Raw genomic sequence first — 20,684 nt, 5'->3', positions numbered from 1 at the left:
GCTTTTGCTCTGGCCCCGCCCGCCTCCCTCCGGCCTCGGCCCCGCCCCCGGTCCCCCATCGCTCCGCCGCTAAGAAACCAGGCGCTGAAGGCGGCTGCGGGGTCCTCCCCCTCGCCCAGCCTCAGGACTACGGAGGGGGCGAGTGACGCGCAAGGGGCGGAGCCGGGGACACCGTGCAGGCCCAGGAGCTCCCCAGACCCCCGGGCCGAACCCGCGGGGTCCTCACCGCCAGGTTCCAGCCCAGGAGGCGCTCGCCCGCCCCGCAGCCTGGGCCTGGGGTCGCGTTCCGAGCTCCAGGGCGAGTGGTGTCCCCCGCGGCGGGAGTGCCCAGGACAGCCCAGGGTCGCTGAGCTAGGGTCGCAGGAAAGGCTGGCGCTGGCAGGCGCTTCCTTCGGCAGCACTGTGTTTGTGTTTCCACGTGGAAACACAGCAGTGCACGTGTAGAACTGTGCACACCAGGGCGTGCGTGCACACGTGCATGCACGTGCGCGGGTCTCGGGATCGCGTCCCCGCGCGGTGCACGACCCAGTCTGCAGCAGGGGGTGTGGGGGCGCTGCTGGGCCCATCCTGAAGCTCAGAGAGCGCGGGGCTGCCCCTAGCCTAGCCTCGGAATGAGTCTCCCACTGAGTCCCCAGCTCCCCTCCTGCCCTGGGGTGGTGCTTCCCTGACCGGAAGGCGTCGGGGCTGTCCTGGCTCCCAGCTCCCAGACACTCATGGGGCCACCGCCCAGGCCAGCTGGTGCTGAGTCCGCAGCCCATGCAACTGCGCCGGGCTTAGGACGGGGAGTGTGGTTTGCGGGGCCGTCCTACTCATCTGAGTGACAAAAAGGAGCTCATGGCCACAGGCCTCCGAAGGCACGACCCCAGCCCAGGGAGGAGCGGCCTCCAGGTGGCTTCCAGGAGGCAACTGGGAAAGGGGCAAAGCTCACCAGCTCTCAACTTTTTTAAAAAATAAACGTTGAAATTTTAGAATAGTCTCAGATTTACAGAAAAGATCATGAAGCTTAGAAACATTATATGCTAAGTGAAAGAATCCAGACCCAAGGCCACATACTGCATGACTCATGTCAGAGGCCTGGGAACCAGAGCAACTCCATCTTGAATAGGGGTTGGGTAAAAACCAGGCTGAGACCTGCATTCCCAGGAGGATAGGCGTTCTTAGGGGATGAGACAGGAGGTCAGCGCAAGGTACAGGTTCAAGATACAGGTCCCGGAGACGCTCCTGATAAAACAGGATGCTGTAGAGAAGCTGCAACCACGGGTGCAGCTTCTGCACCAAGACAGCAACCATGGTGATCGCCAGTCATCCTCGCTGCTCATTAGCTGCTAATTATCATGCATTAGCATGCTAAAAGACACTCCCACCAGCGCAGTGACAGTTTCCAAATGCCATGGCAACGTCAGGAAGTTACCCTATGTAGTCTAAAAAGGGGAAGGACCCTCAGTTCCGGGAAATCTTCATCCCTTTCCTAGAAAACTCATGAATAATCCACCCCTTATTTAGCATATAATCAAGAAATAACTATAAGTCTACTCAGTCTAGCAGCTCATGCTGCTGCTCTCCCTATGGAGTGGCCATTGTTCTTTTTCTTTTTTGTTTTGAGACGGAATCTTGCTCTGTCACCCAGACTGGAGTGCAGTGGCACGATCTCAGCTCACTGCACCCTCTGCCTCCCAGGTTCAAGTGATTCTCCTGCCTCAGCCTCCCAAGTAGTTGGGATTACAGGCGCGTGCCACCATGCCCAGCTAATTTTTGTATTTTTGGTAGAGATGGGGTTTTACCATGTTGGCCAGGCTGGTCTCGAATTCCTGACGTCCTGCCTCGGTCTCCCAAAGTGCTGGGATTATAGGCATGAGCCACTGCACCTGGCCGATTGTTTTGTTTCTTTACTTTCTTAATAAACTTGCTTTCACTTTATGGACTTGCCCTGAATTTTTCCTTGCTCGAGGTTCGAGAACCTTCTTTTGGGGTCTGAATCAGGACCCTTTTCTGATAACACATGGAGTATCCACAAGAGGTGTAGCCACAGAGGCAGAAAGTGGGTTCGTGGTTGCCAGGGCCTAGGAGCAGAAGGGAATGGGGAGGTATGTTTTCCCCTTGGGAAGTGACAACAATGTTTTAAAACTAGACAGTGGTGATGGTTGCATAACACTGTGAACGTGCTACTTGCCATTGAATTATAACTTTAAATAGTTAACTGTATGTGAATTTCATTTTAATTTAAAAAGTGGTGACAACTGAATATGTACAAAGCATAACTGGTATATTAATAGTAACAAGTCAATGTCAGTTTTCAGGTTTTGCTGCCATGCAGCAGTGGGAGAAGTCGGTGGAGGTACACGGGACTCTGCTATTTTTGCAGCTGCCTTTGGATCTATAATTATGTCAAAATAAAATGCTTTTAAAACACAAAAACAGGCCGGGCGCGGTGGCTCACGCCTGTTATCCCAGCACTTTGGGAGGCCGAGGCGGGCAGATCACCTGAGGTCAGGAGTTTTGAGACTAGCCTGGCCAAGCTGGTGAAACCCGGTCTCTACTAAAAATACAAAAATTAGCTGGGTGTGGTGGCGGGTGCCTGTAATCCCAGTCAGGAGGCTGAGGCAGGAGAATCACTTGAACCTGGGAGGCGGAGGTTGCAGTGAGCCGTATTGCACCATTGCACTTCAGCCTGGGTGACAAGAGTGAAACTCCATTAAAAAAAACAAACAAACCCAAAAAACAAAACACCCATAAGAAGTGTTACTTTTCAAAGTGTGTGGATTGTCTGGAGCCCGGCTGAGAAGTCGTTCTGTTCTACGTGGTGTCCGTGGGATCACTCATGGGACTGCATTCGCCTGGCTGCTCAGCACACACAGTGGCAGCCCTCAAGAGTCCTGCACCTCAGCTGGGCGCTTCAGCGGCCAGGGGCTGGCTGGGGGCCTCCCGGACTTCACCGGGCCTCCCTTCCTTGGGTTGAAGCCAAGAACTTCCTTCCATGGATGCTGAGTTCCAGGAGCATGAAAATAGAAGCCAAAGGCCCGTGAGTCTGGCTTGGAAGTCCCAGAATATCACTTATGCTGCATCCTATTGTTCGGAGCAAGTCAGAAGGTCGGAGAATATTGCAGAGAAGAGATAAGCCCCTTCTCTTTGTGGGAGGAACTGTTGGTGGCCACTTTTGGAAATGCCTTGCCACTCTCTTTCCTCTGGCCACTACAGTCCACACCCCTCCCACATAAAAAATATACTCAACCCCCTTCCACTGTAAGGCATCAAATCAGAGTCCAGGATCCTGGGATCTGCACCAGGTCCAGAAACGCAGACGGTCCAGAGCTGTGAGACATTCTCAGCAGTGCTAACACACACGCTGTGGGAATTCTAGGAAAAGAAAGAGAACAAGGCCAGGCACGGTGGCTCATGCCTGTAATCCCAGGACTTTGGGAGGTTAAGGTGGGCAGATCACTTGATGTCAGTTCGAAATCAGCCTGGCCAACATGGTGAAACCCCGTCTCTACTAAAAATACTAAATTAAAATTAGCCAGGCGTGGTGGCATGTGCCTGTAATCCCAGCTACTCAGGAGACTGAGGCAGGAGAATTGCTTGAACCTGGGAAGCGGAGGCTGCAGTGAGCTGAGATTGCACCACTGCACTCCGGCCTGGGTGACTGAGCGTGACTCTGTCTCATAAAAAAGTTAAATAAATATTTATAAAAGATATGAATATATTACATATAATATATAATATATAAATTATTATAAAATTATTTTATATATAACATCTTAAATATATATACACACACATTATATATATATATTTTATCCAGTATTTTTGGAACCTGGCAGTGGTCGCCTTTTGGAGCCAGGCGCAATGGGGTGCCGCACACAGAACTGGGGTGGACGCGCTGCACCTCCCAGTAGCGCACACCAGGGGGCAGCGTGGGGCTGCACGAGGCCCAGGGCCTGGGACGGACCCAGGACACCAATTTGGGGACCCCGCGCGGACCTCTGTCCCCGTGAGGGGAGCATCTGCAACTGACTGGCCGGGACCCTCTTCCCCAGGGTCTCTCTGTTGCCATCAAAGATGACCCTGGGCCACCAGTTCCACCACAGCGAGGAGGGCGCGGAAGCCGCCCGCACCCAGTCCACGGAGCTGATGACCCTGCTGAAGATGCCCAGCTACCCGCGCTGTCACCGCAAGGCCGGCCCTGCGCACGGACAGCTGGCTGGTGGAGAGGGACGCGGGCCTCCTGCCGGGGTTAGGGCCGGAGGGCAAGTATTAAGGGCCTGGGGCCACCAGCCTGGTATTAGGGCCAAGCTGGTGGCTTTCTTAGGGGACAGAAACTCGGGAGGGAGCAGGAGTCCTGAGAGAGGAGGCAGGGCCCAGGGTGGGCTTGGCGCCTCAGAGACCATCAGGCCTATCCACTTTCCAACCCCTGGGTGTCTAGACCTTTCTCTGGGGCCTGTGCTGAGCAGCGGGATCAGAAGCCCAGCGGCCTCTGTGCCAGGTCTGGTCCCTGCTCCAGCTGTGAGGGGCTCCTGGAGCTGCTTCCGGCAGTGCCCTGTGTCTGGGCGGGGCGAGGGCAGGGAGAATCGGTTCAGATGATCCCCTGATGACAGAGTTGCTGCATTCTCCCGTGCCGGTGGCAGGCAGAGGCCACAGGCCTGCAGCCCCTCCGAGCGGCCCACGCCTGCTCCCTGAGATGAGACCCCAGCAGGCCACCCTCTAAGAACGGGAAAAATACTTTATTGAATCCGTACTTCTCCATTAAAGTCTTTAAACATAAAAGCTCTGTAACAAATATCACAACGTCGCGTCATCTGCCATATAAATAAAACCTACACTGAGATGCACGTTATCAACAGGTGTGTCCCCAAGGTGAGGCTCCCCACCTGGGACCCGACTTGGTCAGTTACAAAACAGGGACAAAGGCGGGAGGAAGCGCCGTGTCACCGGGCAGGACCGGGCCTGGGGAGTGTGGGGGTGTCCTCGCCGTCCCCCTAGGGGGGCGTGCGGAAATGGATCTTCTTGGCTGTTTCCACGTCAGACTTGGCAACCAGGAACCGCATCTTCTTCCCGCCGTGACGGATCAGGTCCACGGCTCTGAAATCCATGCCAGAGGTGGGGGGTGGGCAGGAGGGCACCAGGGGAGCCCCACAGGGTGCAGCCGGGCCTCTCCTGCTACCCCAGGTCCCCTCCCCTGAGCAGGGCGTCTGGGAGGAAGGGCGGGGCGTGCATGCGGTAGGGGTACCTCAGGTAGCCGAGGCCCAGGAGGCTGCTGCCGTTCACCTCCAGGATACGGTCCCCCAGCGACAGGCGCCCGTCGGCTGCTGCGGGGCTGCCCGGGAGCAGGGTCTGGATGTAGAGCCCGGGGGCGCCCAGACGTGTGTGCTGGGGACAAGCACAGGCCTCAGAGCTCTGCAGGCCCCTGACTCTCACTGTCCCCAGCGAGGACCCCCGCAGTCCCTCCCTTGGCACCTACAGGCCCCTACGTGGCATCCAGCCAGGCCCACGCATGGTTTCACGTGTCCCTCCAGAAAAGCAGTGGACACCACTGTCCCCACAGGCCCAGGACAGACCCCAAAGGCTTGAGGACAGAGGCAAGAGACAGCAGGCCCGGGGACATGGCCGTTGGACAGGCCAGGTCCTCAGTCTCAGCTGCAGGGACCACCCCACTCTCCTCCCCGAAGGCCTTCCTGTAGCCATGTGGCCATGCAAGCTGCAGCCAGGCTCCCATGAACGGGAGAAGCCAGGCAGCCTGCACGGGGGTGGGGCGGGGGTCCTGGGCCACTCACCATCCCGTCGATCAGGCCCATCCCCAGCCCAGAGGGGCCTCGTTCCAGCTCCACGGTGAAGACGTAGCAGAAGTCCTCAGTGCTGGAGCTGCGACTGGACGGGGCTGGAGGGGACTCGTCCTCAGGGGCTGCAGAGTCTCCTGGGTGGGGGCCGGGAAAGGTGGGTGGGAGTGAGGCGCCAGGAGTCAGGACGAGGAATAGGATGTCCTGGCCTGGCTGCCTCCGCAGGAGGTCAGGGACTGGACGGCCTCCTGTGGCTCCCAGGAGACACTGTTCAGGCACAATGTGACCGGCAACCCAGACACTAGGGTCGGGGTCTGCCTGTGAACGACACCCCCACGTCCCCTGAAGGAGCACCTCAGTCCCCGCCCCTCGCAGCCCCAGGACACTGGCGCCTCTGGGGGACGGCTGTTTTCCAGCTCTAGGGCCCCAAGTGGTTCTGTGCTGCCTCCTCAGCAATCTCTGCCCTTCTTCCTCCTCCTCCCTCCACACCCAGATGTGACCATGTGCACCCCGAGGGTTCCCACCGCTGACCAGACCGGGGCCCCAGGCCCTAGCCCAGCCCAAGCACCTGCCCTGAGGGCCACCAGCTGCTGCCCTCTCCGTAATGGCGATCCCGCCGTGGGGGCACTTGGGTCAGAGATGAACTGTGCCCCTGAGTAGGTGGCCTGCCTGGGACCCAGCTCTGCCAAGTGGCCCCAAGCCACAGGGGACACTCTGAACTCTGCACACGCACCCAGGACACTTCACTCCTGCAGGGCACACCCAACCCCCTCACACAAGGCCAGGGCTGGTTGGGCTGCCTCACCCTCAGTGCCCTCCCCAGCCTAGCCCGGCTGCGCACGCACACTCATGCACACATACATGCACACCATGCACACACGTGCAAGCAAGCCCATGCACACACACCCATGCGCAGATGCACACACAGTGCACACCAGGCAGACACCCAGGCACACAGAGATGGACACACAAGCACATCCACGCACACACATGCACACACGCACCAGCACACCCATGCACCTGTGAACACACCTATCCACACGCACAAGCACACAGGCACACACAGGCACACACAGGCCCTGCCCCAGAGGGCTCCAGCTCCACCTCCTCCCTGAAGACCTCTGGGTTCCCCCCAGCACATCCTCTCCACTGGCTCAGACATCCCTTCCTCCACCCGGTGCAGGAGTGACTCTGAGCCGCTTCCTGGACCCTTTCTCTCCCAGATCACAGTGAGTAACTGCCCAGGACGTGTCAGCGACTAAGCGACCGTGTGGCCCAGCTCCTGGGGGGCTGAGCTGCCCTGAGTCCTCTCCATCTGGCCCCATCCCAGGTTGCAGGTGTCTGTGGGGCAGGTAGTGAAAGCCAGGACCCCAAGGGTGGAATGACCCCAGGGGACGGGCCATCACGGTGCTGTGTGGGTCTGGGGTGGGTTTCCGCTTGAGCACCAGGCAGGCCTCACCTTCCAGAGCTGCACCCCGGAGGCCGCTGGGTCCGTTCCTCTGCCTTTCTGGGAGCGCTTTTCCACAGGGGCCGCTGGACTCTGCCCAGTCGGGGTCCCCAGGCTCAGGGCCGAGTGGAGTGCTGGGAGGCGTGAGCAAGCAGGACGAGTCTGTGTGCGGGGGGCCAGCCTGGGAGCCCCCACGGCTGGGTTGCCTTCCAGGGGGTGCCTGTGCCCAGGGAGCCCCCCTCAAGGGAAGAGTACGCTCTGGAGCAGCTTCCCGGGCTGCTGGGCCAGGGTCCCTGGAAGCCAGGGGGCAGCTCGGGGCCTCTGGATGCCCATCAGGGATCGCGTGGTGCATACCCTGGGGAGAGGAAGGGTGATAGCTCAGGCAGAGGAGAGGTGGCCCGGTGGGCACAGCACTCGGGCAACTGGGCAGCCTGCAGGCAGAAGGGCCGCCAGGCTGCGGGGGCAGAGGTCAGAAAAGGACTCCTGGCAGCCTGTGCAGCCTGAGACGTGCAAGAGGCAAAGGGCTTCCCCGCCATCGGTAAGCACGGCCTGCGGTGGACCAGGACTCCTCGGGTTCCCAGAGCTCTGGCCAGCTGTCCCCAGCCCAGCTTCCAGGCCCTCTCCGGTCCTCCTGCACCTGGGGGCACGCTGTCTGGGCCCCCTCCCTGGGTACCTCAGGGCATGCTGTCTGGGCCCCCTCCCCAGATACCTCGGGGCATACTGGCTGGGCCCCCTCCCCGGGTACCTTGGGGCACGCTGGATGAGTCCCCTCCCTGGGTACTTGGGGCACGCTTGCTGGGTCCCCCTCCCCGGGTACCTTGAGACACGCTGGATGGGTCCCCTCCCCGGGTACCTCGGGGCATGCTGGCTGGGGGGCCCCACTGCCAGGGCTGCCGGGACTGGCTCTGCTCCGCAGGCCCCACAGAAAGTGGCGGATGTACAGCAGGTGCTGGTAGATGCTGTCGTCCAGGCAGTCGGCTTCCAAGTCCACCTGGAAGCCCTCGCTGGGCAGGACGATGGGTGGGGGGTTCTCGTAGGACTCCAGGACATCCTCTGTGGGGCAGAGAGGATGCCCGTGATGGCCACAGGAGAAGCTGCCTCCCTCACCAGGCCACCCCGCCCAACCGTGTGGGAACCCAGGGGCCAGCAGATTGAGCTCTGAGTCCCCTGACTTGTGGACACAGGAGGCTGGGATCCTGGCCACAGTAACTGGCCCCACCCTAGGACTCATCCCTTCTGAATCCTCCCTGACCACCCGGTGTGACGTCTGAGCTGCTCAGGACTGAGAACAAGGCCTTGTAGCCAGGAACCCTCCTGCACCACTGAGCGGCTCTGCACTGGGTCTGTCTCTGCCTCACTGGTTTCCAATGGTGTCCCCGGGTAACTGGAGCTCCCCCAGCCCCACTGAGCTGGACGCAAGCTCCTCCCAGGTGCTGCTAGGGCCGGAGCCGACTGCCTCCCTGTAGGAATCATGGGACACAAATGGCCTGTGTGCGGGCTGTTCTCTGTCCCCTGGAACGCGAGCACTTTTCAGGCGACGGGAGAGTGCGTGCATGCCGAGCTCCTAGCCCCTAGCACAGAATTCAGGCCACCGAAATGAATCAATGAGGAGGGAGGACTTAGAAGGTGTCAGGTGGAGCCAGGGGTCCTGTTCAGAGACGTTCTCCAGGCCCAGTGCCAGGTGACCGGGGGCCGCGGAACGGCACCCCAGGCCCCGTCGGGTCTGTGCCTCCCACCATCCCGTACTCTGTTTTGTTGATGTGTTATACGTAATGTGAATGATGGGAGATGTGTGTATAATCTCACATTAAAATGCACCCCTGGCGGGCACGGTGCCTCACACCTGTCATCCCAGCACTTTCGGAGGCCCAGGCAGGCGGATCACCTGAGGTCAGGAGTTCGCGAGCAGCCTGGCCAACATGGTGAAACCTGGTCTCTACCAAAAATACAAAAATTAGCCAGGCATGGTGGCACGCACCTATAATCCCAGCTCCTTGGGAGACTGAGGCAGGAGAATCGCTTGAACCTAGGAGGCAGAGGTTGCAGTGAGCCAAGATCGCCCCACTGCACTCCAGCTTGGGTGACAGAGCGAGACTCTGTCTCGATCAATCAAGCAATAAAATGCATCATTGGTCGGGCATAGTGGCTCACGTCTGTAATCCCAGCACTTTGGGAGGCTGAGGTGGGCACATCACCTAGGTCAGGAGTTCGAGACCAGCCTGGCCAAGATGGTGAAACCCATCTCTGCTAGAAATAGAAAAATTAGCCAGGCATGGTGGCAAGCACCTGTGATCCCAGCTACTCTGGAGGCAGGAGAGTTGCTTGAACCTGGGAGGCGGAGGTTGCAGTGAGCTGAGACAGCGCCACTGCACTCTAGCCTGGATGACAGAGCGAGACTCTGTCTCAATAAATAAATAAATAAATAAAAGATAAAATAAAATGCACCCCTATGTATGTGTGTACACATATATATGCACACAGACCCCTCCGTATGGACACGTGTGCATGCGTGTGCACACACATGGCTCACGAGCTCAGGGATGCTTCCCCACGGCTGTGTGCCGCTGCTGCTCCCTTCCTGGGCAGCCACACAACACGGGGAGGCCCCATCCTCCGGCTCCGTGAGGGAACGAGGGGGCCTTGGACCTGAGCCTGGAGTCTGGAACTTGGGCACGGACTCTCGGCTCCTTGACTCCCCCGCAGAGGAGGTCCCTGGATCCCCAGGTGGTGGAGGGGGCAGGGGGTCCTCCCGGTGGAGGTTTCTCTAGGGAGGTCCCCAGGAGAGAGGGCCCCCACACTCCAGTTCACATGGGATGAGAGTGTGCTGCCTTCAGCCTCAGGGCGAGTCTCTGGAGTCCCCAGCCCTCTCCTGCCCTGGGGCAGAGCTTACCTGACCTGAAGGCCTCGGGGCTGTCCTGGGCCCCCGGCTCCCAGGTACTCACGGGGCCCATGGCCGAGGCCAGCTGGTAGTGAGTCAGCAGTCGGTGCAGCTGTGCTGGGCTCAGGGCGGGGAACGCGGCCCGCAGGGCTGTCCAGCTCATCTGGGTGACAAGAAGGAGCTCATGGTCACAGGTCTCTGGGTGCAGACCCCAGCCCAAGGAGGGATGGCCTCCACAGGTAGCCTGGGGGTAGCCAGCTGAGGGGCCCTGTGGTCCTCACTCCCACCAGGGATCATCTGTGAGAGGGACAGTGTCATTGCAGCAGTTCACCCCTGGCACTTCCTAGCGCAGTTGCTCCAGGGAGAGGCCGGCCGGTGCCATCGGGAACCCCCTGCCCAGGGAACCCACCCCTGCCTCAAGCAAGGGCCCGCCTCACATGGCGGCCGCCAACCAGAGAAACCACTACTGGGAAATGAACAGTGAAATCAGATTCCTGCCTCCAACAGTGTAAAAGAAGTCAATCAAGTCGGCTGAAAACCTGACTGGAAGGCAGGGGCATTCATCATTTAGGTGACTCCTAGGAGGCAAGGAAAGCATTTGTTTGGTTGGTTGGTTTTTGAGACAGAGTCTCACGCTGTCACCCAGGTTGGGGTGCAGTGGCTCAATCATAGCTCACCGCAGCCTTGACCTCCCAGGATCAAGTGATCCTGCACCTCAGCCTCCCGAGTAGCTGGGACCACAGGCTTGCACCATTATGTCCAGCTGGGGTTTTTTTTGTAGAGATGGGGGTCTCACTATGTTGGTCTCAAACTCCAGGCTGGTCTTAAATTCCTGGGCTCAAGTGATCCTCCTGCCTCAGCCTCCCAAAGTTTTGGAATTGCAGGTATGAGCCACTGCGCCTGGCCCAGGAAAACGTTTTAGGCAAGACAAAAAGCCTACACCGCAAGGAAAGGGTGGATTCCTTCAAGAAAATGAAACAGCCTCTGCGGCCCCCTGGGACCTCTGTCATCATCCTTCTGGGGTTCCCTTCCCCGGCTCCCAGCCAGTTCTTATTTTCTGGAATTCATTTCTTCAGCTCTCTGGTTTGTCCTGTTTCTACGGAATAAATCTTCTAGTAGCTTCCCAAAAGGGGCGCATCGCAGGAAAACGGCTGCCCTGCATGCTGGAACTGTCTTCACCTCCACCCTGGACTGGTCATCTGGCTGGCACAGAACTCCAGGTCAGAGGACATCACCATTTGGATTCTTCAGGTGCTGCTTTGTCCTGTGACTCCTGTGCTGCTCATCCAAAAGCATCCTGAGTGCAGATCTCCAGGATCTGCCTTGTACCGATTCTTGTCTGGAAGGCTGTGGGTTCTCTGTGCCCATCGTCCTGAAGTCCTGGGATGCTGAGTTTCGGCGCAAGCCCACTCTTGGTAGCAGCTCCTCCTCGCTGATGTGCGGCTCTGGAAACTGCCTGCACCTGCCTTCCCCGTGCCCTCCGCCCCTCTGCTGGCTCTTTCTGGACTCCCACTGTTTGGATGTTGGCCTCGCTGATGGGTCCCCTCTGTTCTCACCCTTGCTTCCTCTCTGTTTCTCTCCCATGTGTTTTTCTGCCCACATCCAGGGGCCTGGGCCGTGGCTACCAGATGTCCACACTGAAGGACAATCGGTGTCTCGGGCATCGTGCGGGAGGGACGAGGGCACAGCACTGGCCGCCCCCTAGCCTTGGCATGTCCTCCTCCAACACCGCCAGCCCCCACCACCACATCAAGAAAGCCTCTGGTTTGCCCACGGGTGGTTCTGTTTGACTGTGAGTTCCTAGAACCTTCTCTACTCCCACTTCTGTGCTTGGTCCAGAGTTGGTGTCAGAGGGGGCCAGAGGTTGGGGCCAAGAGATCAGCTTCAAGGGAACAGAACTCTCTCCCCTCCTCCTCCCTCTCCTCTCTCTCCCTGTCTCTCTCTCCCCTCCTCCTCCCTCTCCTCTCTCTCCCTCTGTCTCTCTCTCTCCCCTCCCCTCCCTCCTTCCCTCCTTCTCCCCCTCCATCTCTCTCCCCTTCCTCCTCTCCTTCTCTCTCCTCTCTCCCCTCCCTGCGTCTCTCTCCCCTCCCTCCTCCCTCTCCCTCCCCTCCCTCCTCCCTCTCCTTCTCCCTGTCCCTTCCTGTCTCTCTCCCCTCCCTCCTCCCTCTCCTCTCATTCCTCCGTCTCTCTCCCCTCCTCCTCCCTCTCCCTTTCTTCCTCCCTTCTCCTGCTCTCTTTCCCCCCTTCCTCTCTCCCCTCTCCTCCCTGTCTCTTTTTCTCCCTTCTTACTCCCTTCCCTACCCCCGCATCCCTCCGCCCTCTCTCTCTCCGCTCCTCACCCTCCACTCTGGTGGTCCAGGGAGTTTTCTTCCCACCCGCTGCACAGCTTTTTATTTCTGCTTCCACAGTTTGATTTTCCAAGACTCCTCTTGTTCTCTCATGGATAGAATCTTATTATTATTTTATGGATACGATATATCTTGTCTTATTTTTATGAGGCTATAAGTGACTTTTTCACTAAGCTTCTCCCTGAATTGTCTGTTTCAGGAGTCATCAAACTAGGGCCAGCAAGGCCTATTTTTATAGGACCCCCAAGCTAGAAATGGTTTTCACCTTTTTAAAGGGTTTGAGAAGAACAAAACAAAGAAGGAGATGAGACAGAGACAGAAGCGGCCGCAAAGCCCGAAGTCCTCACAGCTTGGCCCTTTACAAGCAGCAGCCCGTGGCCCTGGTCTGCTCCTTCCAACGCCACCGTCTCTCTGTGTCTCCTTTAGACGCTCTGCTTAGGATGCCGGGCGCAGGGCGGGCGCTTCCCGGCCTCAGCGTGGGGAGGCCCGGCCGCTTCTGGAAGACCCTTGGCCCTGTCCCCAGCCTCCCTGGGCTGTCCCTGCCGACTCGGGCCTGACCATCTCCTGCAAGGGCGCTCGGGCCGGGCTGCCAAGCTGGGTGAGAGGCTGGGGCCTCCTTTCCAGCACGAGGTTCCTGCCTTCAGCTGGCCTAGTTTCCCCAGCCAGGAGAACTCCTGTTGTCAACGTTCTAGAAATATCCCCGCCCAGCTGAGCAGGGAGAGGCAGAGATCCTGAGTATCGCTGCTGCCTCCTTTCCGTGCACACAGAAAACCACACATTTGACACACACAACCCAACCAGCTTCCCCCGAGGAACACGCCTGTGTACCCAGCCCCAAGAACAAGAACCAGAACGTGGGCCGGGGCAGCTTAGGAGCCCCCAGGGCCGTCCGGGCACCACGGCAGGTCCCGCCCCACTTCCAGCCCTGCAGACACGCTCCTCGCACCCGACTCCTTCAGCTCAACCTGCCCTTTCAGGAGTATTTTATATCTTATTTATTTATTTAGAGACGGGGTCTTGCTCTGTCGCCCAGGTTGGGGTGCAGTGGCGTGATCTCGGCTCACCGCAAGCTCCATCTCCTGGGTTCCAGTGATTCATGTGTCTCAGCCTCCTGCGTAGTTGCCTAATTTTTGTATTTTTACACCACGCCTGGCTAATTTTTCTATTTTTAGTAGAGATGGGGTTTCACTGTGGTGGCCAGGCTGGTCTCGAACTCCTACCTCAGGTGATCCACCCACCTCAGCCTCCCAAACTGCTGGGATTACAGGCGTCAGCCACCACGCCCGGCCTTATTTATTTTATTTTCTTTTATTATTTAAATTTATGGCAGGGTCTTACTCTGTTACCCAGGCTGGAGTGCAGTGACATGATCACAGCTCATTGCAGACCTCCCGTGCCTAAACGATTCTCCTGCCTCAGCCTCCCGAGTAGTTGGGAGCCACAGGTGCACACCACCAGGCCTGGCTAATTTAAAAAAAGTTATGTTTGGAAAGACGATGTGGGGGTAGTCTCGCTATGTCACCCAGGCTGGTCTGGAACTCCTGGCTCAAGTGATCCTCCTGCCTCGGCCTCCCTAAGTGCCCAGCCAACCGCTCAGGTGTGTCCGTGGCTCCTTGGAACCAGTTTACTCAGTCACGTTGCTCTGCCGTATTTCACTGTACTGAAGAGACCACTTTATTCATCCCTCATGTTGTTGATAAATAGAAGATGGGTTTTACCCAGTCTGGGGTGGTTATGAGTGGTGCCACTGGAAGCATCCCTAAGCGGGCCGTGGTGAGGGACCCACGGAAGCATCTCTATCGGGGGAATTGCTCAATCAGAGCACACGCACTCGGTCAGCTTTGGCCGACGCTGCCAGACGGCTTTCCAAAGTGGTGAGCCGCATTTACAACCTCACCAGGAACACCTGAGGGTTCAAACCACTGCACCTCCTCACCAGTGCCTGGCTTTCTTCCTTTCAACCATTCTGATGTGTTCGGTGTTTAAAATGCTGAGATTAGGCCAGGCGCGGTGGCTCACACCTGTAATCCCAGCACTTTGGGAATCCGAGGTGGGTGGATCCCCTGAGGTCGGGAGTTCGAGACCAGCCTGGTCAACATGGTGAAACTCTGTCTCTACTAAAAATACAAAAATTAGCTGGGTGTGGTGGCACGTGCCTCTAATCCCAGCTACTCAAGAGACCAAGGCAGGAGAATCGCTTGAACCCAGGAGGTGGAGGTTGCAGTGAGCTGAAATCACACCACTGCACTCCATCCAGCCCGGATGACAGAGCGAGACCCCGTCTCAAAAAAAAAAAAAAAAAAGCAAAAACACCTGCTGAGGTTAGTTTTTGCTTCTGTTTTTTAAGGCTAGTCAAGTGAAGCAATGGGAGTGGAGAAGAAACAAGAAAATCTGTAATTGGTTGTGATGAATTAGTTCTAAACACCAATGCACTCAGACCAGTCTGAAACGTGGAGAGTTTGGGCTGCATTTCTCTGATGACGAATGAAGTTGTCCAGCTTTCATGCGTAATTCTTTCTTTTTTTTTTTTTTTTTTGAGACGGAGTCTCGCTCTGTCGCCCAGGCTGGAGTGCAGTGGCCGGATCTCAGCTCACTGCAAGCTCCGCCTCCCGGGTTTACGCCATTCTCTCGCCTCAGCCTCCCGAGTAGCTGGGACTACAGGCGTCCGCCATCTCGCCCGGCTAATTTTTTGTATTTTTTTAGTAGAGGCGGGGTTTCACCGTGTTAGCCAGGATGGTCTCGATCTCCTGACCTTGTGATCCGCCCGTCTCGGCCTCCCAAAGTGCTGGGATTACAGGCTTGAGCCACCGCGCCCGGCCGCGTAATTCTTTCTTATAGCCCCTTTTTGGGTTTTGGCATCAAGGTATTACTGGTGTTTTAAAGTGAGATGGGGTTTCCTCTTTTTCTACTCTCTGGTAAGAATTTGGGTACTAATGGTATTATTTCTTGCTTTTTTTTTTGGAGACTGAGTCTGGCTCTGTCGCCCAGGCTGGAGTGCAGTGGGGCGATCTCGGCTCACTGCAAGCTCCGCGTCATTCTCCTGCCTCAGCCTCCCGAGTAGCTGGGACTACAGGCGCCCGCCACCACGCCTGGCTAGTTTTTTGGTATTTTAGTAGAGACGAGGTTTCACCATGTTAGCCAGGATGGTCTCGATCTCCTGACCTCGTGATCCGCCTGCCTCGGCCTCCCAAAATGCTGGGATTACAGGCGTGAGCCACCACGCCCGGCCTATTTCTTCTTTAACGTTTAAAATAATTCACCAGTGAAACCATCTGGGCCTTGAATCTTCTTCATGGGAAAGTGTTAATCAATTTAATTTCTTTTTTTTTGAGACAAGGTGTCATTTCTGATGTCCAGGCTGGAGTGCAGAGGCACAACCATAGCTCACTGAAGCCTCAATCTCATGGGCTCGAGGAACCCTCCTGCCTCAGCCTTCTAAGCAGCTGAAACCACAGGTATGCATCATCATGCCTGGCTGCTTTTTCTGTGTGTATTTTTTGCAGAGATGGGGGTTCCACCATGTTGCCCAGGCTGGTCTTGAACTCATGGGCTCAAGGGGTCCCCCTGCCTTGGCCTCCCAAAGTGCTGGGATTACAGGTTGGAGCTACCGCACCTGGCCTTTCAGTTTCTCTAATGCATGCAGGACCATTCAGATTTTTAACTTCCTGTTGAATCAGTTTCAATAAGTAATCTTTTTCTTATTTGTCCATTTTATCTAAGTTGTCAAATTTATCAGCAAAAAGTTGGTTATGATCTCCTCTAATTTTTAATTTTTAATGCAGGAGCCGAGTGATGGCCTCCTTTTTCTGATACTAGCAACTGTGTTTTCTCCCTTATTCAACTTTCTATTTTTATTTTATTTATTTATTTATTTATTTTTTGAGACGAAGTCTTGCTCTATCACCCAGGATGGAGTGCAGTGGCATGATCCCAGCTCACTGCAGCCTCCACCTCCCAGGTTCAAGGGATTCCCTTGCCTCAGCCTCCCAAGTAGCTGAGATTACAGGCACACGCCACCACACCCAGCTAATTTTTGTATTTTTAGTAGAGACGAGGTTTTGCCATGTTGGCCAGTCTGGTCTCAAACTCCTGAGCCCTCAAATAATCCACCCGCCTCAGCTTCCCGAAGTGCTGGGATTACAGGCTTGAGCCACCGCGCCCGGCCGCGTAATTCTTTCTTATAGCCCCTTTTTGGGTTTTGGCATCAAGGTATTACTGGTGTTTTAAAGTGAGATGGGGTTTCCTCTTTTTCTACTCTCTGGTAAGAATTTGGGTACTAATGGTATTATTTCTTGCTTTTTTTTTTGGAGACTGAGTCTGGCTCTGTCGCCCAGGCTGGAGTGCAGTGGGGCGATCTCGGCTCACTGCAAGCTCCGCGTCATTCTCCTGCCTCAGCCTCCCGAGTAGCTGGGACTACAGGCGCCCGCCACCACGCCTGGCTAGTTTTTTGGTATTTTAGTAGAGACGAGGTTTCACCATGTTAGCCAGGATGGTCTCGATCTCCTGACCTCGTGATCCGCCTGCCTCGGCCTCCAAAATGCTGGGATTACAGGCGTGAGCCACCACGCCCGCCTATTTCTTCTTTAACGTTTAAAATAATTCACCAGTGAAACCATCTGGGCCTTGAATCTTCTTCATGGGAAAGTGTTAATCAATTAATTTCTTTTTTTTTGAGACAAGGTGTCATTTCTGATGTCCAGGCTGGAGTGCAGAGGCACAACCATAGCTCACTGAAGCCTCAATCTCATGGGCTCGAGGAACCCTCCTGCCTCAGCCTTCTAAGCAGCTGAAACCACAGGTATGCATCATCATGCCTGGCTGCTTTTTCTGTGTGTATTTTTTGCAGAGATGGGGGTTCCACCATGTTGCCCAGGCTGGTCTTGAACTCATGGGCTCAAGGGGTCCCCCTGCCTTGGCCTCCCAAAGTGCTGGGATTACAGGTTGGAGCTACCGCACCTGGCCTTTCAGTTTCTCTAATGCATGCAGGACCATTCAGATTTTTAACTTCCTGTTGAATCAGTTTCAATAAGTAATCTTTTTCTTATTTGTCCATTTTATCTAAGTTGTCAAATTTATCAGCAAAAAGTTGGTTATGATCTCCTCTAATTTTTAATTTTTAATGCAGGAGCCGAGTGATGGCCTCCTTTTTCTGATACTAGCAACTGTGTTTTCTCCCTTATTCAACTTTCTATTTTTATTTATTTATTTATTTATTTATTTTTTGAGACGAAGTCTTGCTCTATCACCAGGATGGAGTGCAGTGGCATGATCCCAGCTCACTGCAGCCTCCACCTCCCAGGTTCAAGGGATTCCCTTGCCTCAGCCTCCCAAGTAGCTGAGATTACAGGCACACGCCACCACACCCAGCTAATTTTTGTATTTTTAGTAGAGACGAGGTTTTGCCATGTTGGCCAGTCTGGTCTCAAACTCCTGAGCCCTCAAATAATCCACCCGCCTCAGCTTCCCGAAGTGCTGGGATTACAGGGGTAAGCCGCTGCGCCTGGCCTCTTATCCAACTTTTCAAAGAACCAACTCCTGGCTTTATTGCTTATCTCAACCATGTTTGCTTCCTAGTTCACTGATTTTTAGCTCTCATCCGTCATCTCCTCTGCTTTCTTTGGGTTTGATTTGTCGTTCTCTTTCTTGCCTCATGATTATTCATTCTCGGCTTTCCTTGTAGTCCAATATATACATACAAGGCTATAACTTTTCCTCTTAAGACTGCTTTAACGGCAGCCTACAGGTTTGGATATTTTGTATCTTCATTGTTGCGGATGAACTTAATGCTGAGTTGAGGTTGGCAAGCTTTTGGTGAGGCTCAGACGGCCTCTGCTTGATCCTCACCCCAAGGTTCTTTTCTTCGTCTCTCTCTGTCTCTCTTTCTTTCTTTCTTTTATAGTTGGGGTCTTCCTCTGTTGCCCAGGCTGGAGTGCAGTAGTGTGATCATAGCTCACTGAAGCCTTTAATTCCTGGACTCAAATGATCCTCCTGCCTCAACCTCCCAAGTAGCTGGGACTACAGGTGTTTGCCCCATGCCTGTCTCTCACTCCAGTGTTTCCATCGGGGGCCTGGTGTTTACTTCCCAGGGGGTCCTGGACTCGTCATCTCTGTCTCCTCTGCACTGTGAAGCCACCACAGATTCCACTCTTTTTTTCAACGCTTTTGGTTCCGTTTTAAAGTCTCTCTCCATCGCACTCCCTGGAGATTCAGAATGTTGGCAAGTGTCTTAGGGAAAAGCCGGCCATGCATTTCAGGCCCCTGACGTCTCTGAGCTTGCCTCTCGCCTGTGAGATGGCCAGTGTTGTGCTATTCCGGTTTCTGTTTCCCCACCAGTGGCCCCTGCCTGGACAAAGCCTAGATTCTCAGCCTCACACTGTCACCTGCTCCCAGGACAGCAAATGTCTCCAGGGAAAAGCAACAGGAACTTCAGGTCAGCTCTTTGTGGAGGATCACCCTCTCCTCATCCTGCAGGAGCTTGCTCACGCCTTTCAACAGATGACTTTGTGTTTCTTTCCGACTGTGCGAGCTGTCCTCAGTGGAACTGCAGGCTCAGCTGCTGCCTCCAAGCCTCAGTGCTTGCCACAATGTCTATCAACTGTTCTTCTGTTTTAGCCCCATCTTGACATCAGTGTCCATAGGTACCTGGTGCCACCAATTCCTGAGCCTTTTGGTGGCTTCCTATAAATTGGGTTACTTCTCAGGAGTCAGATTGCTTTTTTCTTTTTTGTAGAGATGGGGTCTCACTGTGTTGCTCAGGCTGGTCTCAAACCAATGGCCTCAAGTAATCTTCTCACCTCAGCCACCCAAAGCACTGGGAGTACAGGGATGAGCCACCGTGCCCAGCCGAGTCAGCTTTCTTCAATCTGCTAAGGCAGTTGCCCTTCACCCATCTGCTTTCTGCCTTCCAAAATAGCACTGCTTTTGCCTCCTCTATGACTTTGTCCTTGTGGGTTTGTGGCATTAAAAAGCATTGCTTTACTTCTGTTTAGTAATACCGCAGAAGCAAACTAAATTCACGGTTTCAATCTGCCACACGTAGGATCCAGACAGCCTCATTTTCCGAATTTTCTATAGTAAATAAAAATGCTTCACTTTTTTTTTTTTTTTTTTTGAGACAGGGCCTCACTTTGTTGCTCAAGCCGGAGTGCAGTGGTATGATCTCGGCTCACTGCAACTTCTGCCTCTCCGGCTCAAGCGATTCGCCCTGTGGCCACTCTCACCGTCGCCCTACAGCATGTTCAGCATTTTCCAGGCAGGAGAGGAAACCATTGGCTATTTCCATTAATTACTGTGACAACTGTGCTGGGAAGGAGGGTGGTGTGCGGCCAACTGTGTTGGGAGGGGCGTGGTTGAGCGGCGAGGGAGGTGGGGAGGGGCATATCGGTTTCCCGTTGCCGTTGTGACAAATGCCCACACACCTGGCGATCACGGCCACACAAGTGCCGTGTGTGGCACTCTCACAGCTCTGTGGCTCCGCGGCTCAGCAGGGCTGACAGCAAGATGAAGGTCCCGGGGGAGGATCCGTCTCCCTGCTCTCCTGGTTGCTGCCAGAATTTAGTTCCTGTAGTTGTAGGACTGGGGTCCTCTTTCCAGACTGGCTGTCAGCTGGGGCCACTCCAGCTTCTAGAGGCCACCGCACTCCTTGGCTCCTGGCCCCTCCTCCAGCCTCAGAGCCACATCCCCTCTTCTTCCATTTCTATCTGATCCACCCTTCTGGACTCATCTGAGTGGACTGGGCCGCCCAGATACCCAGGTCATCGCCGAATCTCTAGGTCCTTAATCGTAGTCACACGTACAGAGGCTTCTTTGCCATGTGGGGTAACATGGTCAGGGGTCTCAGACATCTTTTGGGCCACTATCCTGCCTACTGCAGGTGGAGACAGCCATGGAATGGAAGCAACTTTGCTAATTACCTATGGGAGCTTTGAGCTTTCCAGCCCAGAAGCCCAGGCCCGGCCCCCAGGCTTGGTTCAAGAGCCAGGGACCCACCATGTGGCCCCGCCCTTCCCGCCTCCCATGCGCACCCCCTACCTGGATGAGCTGGGCCCTGGGCGTGGCCAGCAGGTTGAGGGTGCAGGAGAGCTTCCGGAAGAAGTGCTCTCCAGCCGCCCCAAAGCCGGCACTCCGCATCCACTCCAGGAGCCGCTGCAGGCGGGCGCAGGCCTGGACACCTCTGGGCCAGTGGAAGCAGCTCAGGGAGGGGCCTGTGGAGGAAGGGAGGGAGGGAGGGAGGGTGATGC

General features: G+C 55.7%; 1 protein-coding gene across 3 annotated transcripts in view; it reads right to left on the bottom strand.

Moving 5' to 3' along the window:
• Positions 1–4,699: 4,699 nt before the first annotated feature.
• The window catches only part of RADIL (Rap associating with DIL domain), an 81,458-nt gene continuing 65,473 nt past the window's right edge, over positions 4,700–20,684 (bottom strand). For 2 of the 3 annotated variants that reach the window (XM_033195111.1, XM_033195112.1), the window contains exons 9-15: positions 20,476–20,648; positions 10,109–10,259; positions 8,036–8,271; positions 7,231–7,573; positions 5,769–5,908; positions 5,225–5,364; positions 4,700–5,076 (exon numbers count right to left, since the gene is read on the bottom strand). In XM_033195111.1, coding sequence (XP_033051002.1) covers positions 4,974–5,076; positions 5,225–5,364; positions 5,769–5,908; positions 7,231–7,573; positions 8,036–8,271; positions 10,109–10,259; positions 20,476–20,648 — 1,286 coding nt within the window. In that variant the 3' untranslated portion in view covers positions 4,700–4,973. The remainder of the gene's footprint in view (positions 5,077–5,224; positions 5,365–5,768; positions 5,909–7,230; positions 7,574–8,035; positions 8,272–10,108; positions 10,260–20,475; positions 20,649–20,684) is intronic. The other variant, XM_033195113.1, reaches the window with a different exon arrangement.

Source organism: Trachypithecus francoisi, unplaced genomic scaffold, assembly GCF_009764315.1.
Source record: "Trachypithecus francoisi isolate TF-2019V2 unplaced genomic scaffold, Tfra_2.0 Lachesis_group4, whole genome shotgun sequence".
Taxonomy (NCBI): Eukaryota; Metazoa; Chordata; class Mammalia; order Primates; family Cercopithecidae; genus Trachypithecus; species Trachypithecus francoisi.
This window is presented reverse-complemented; position numbering and strand designations above follow the sequence as displayed.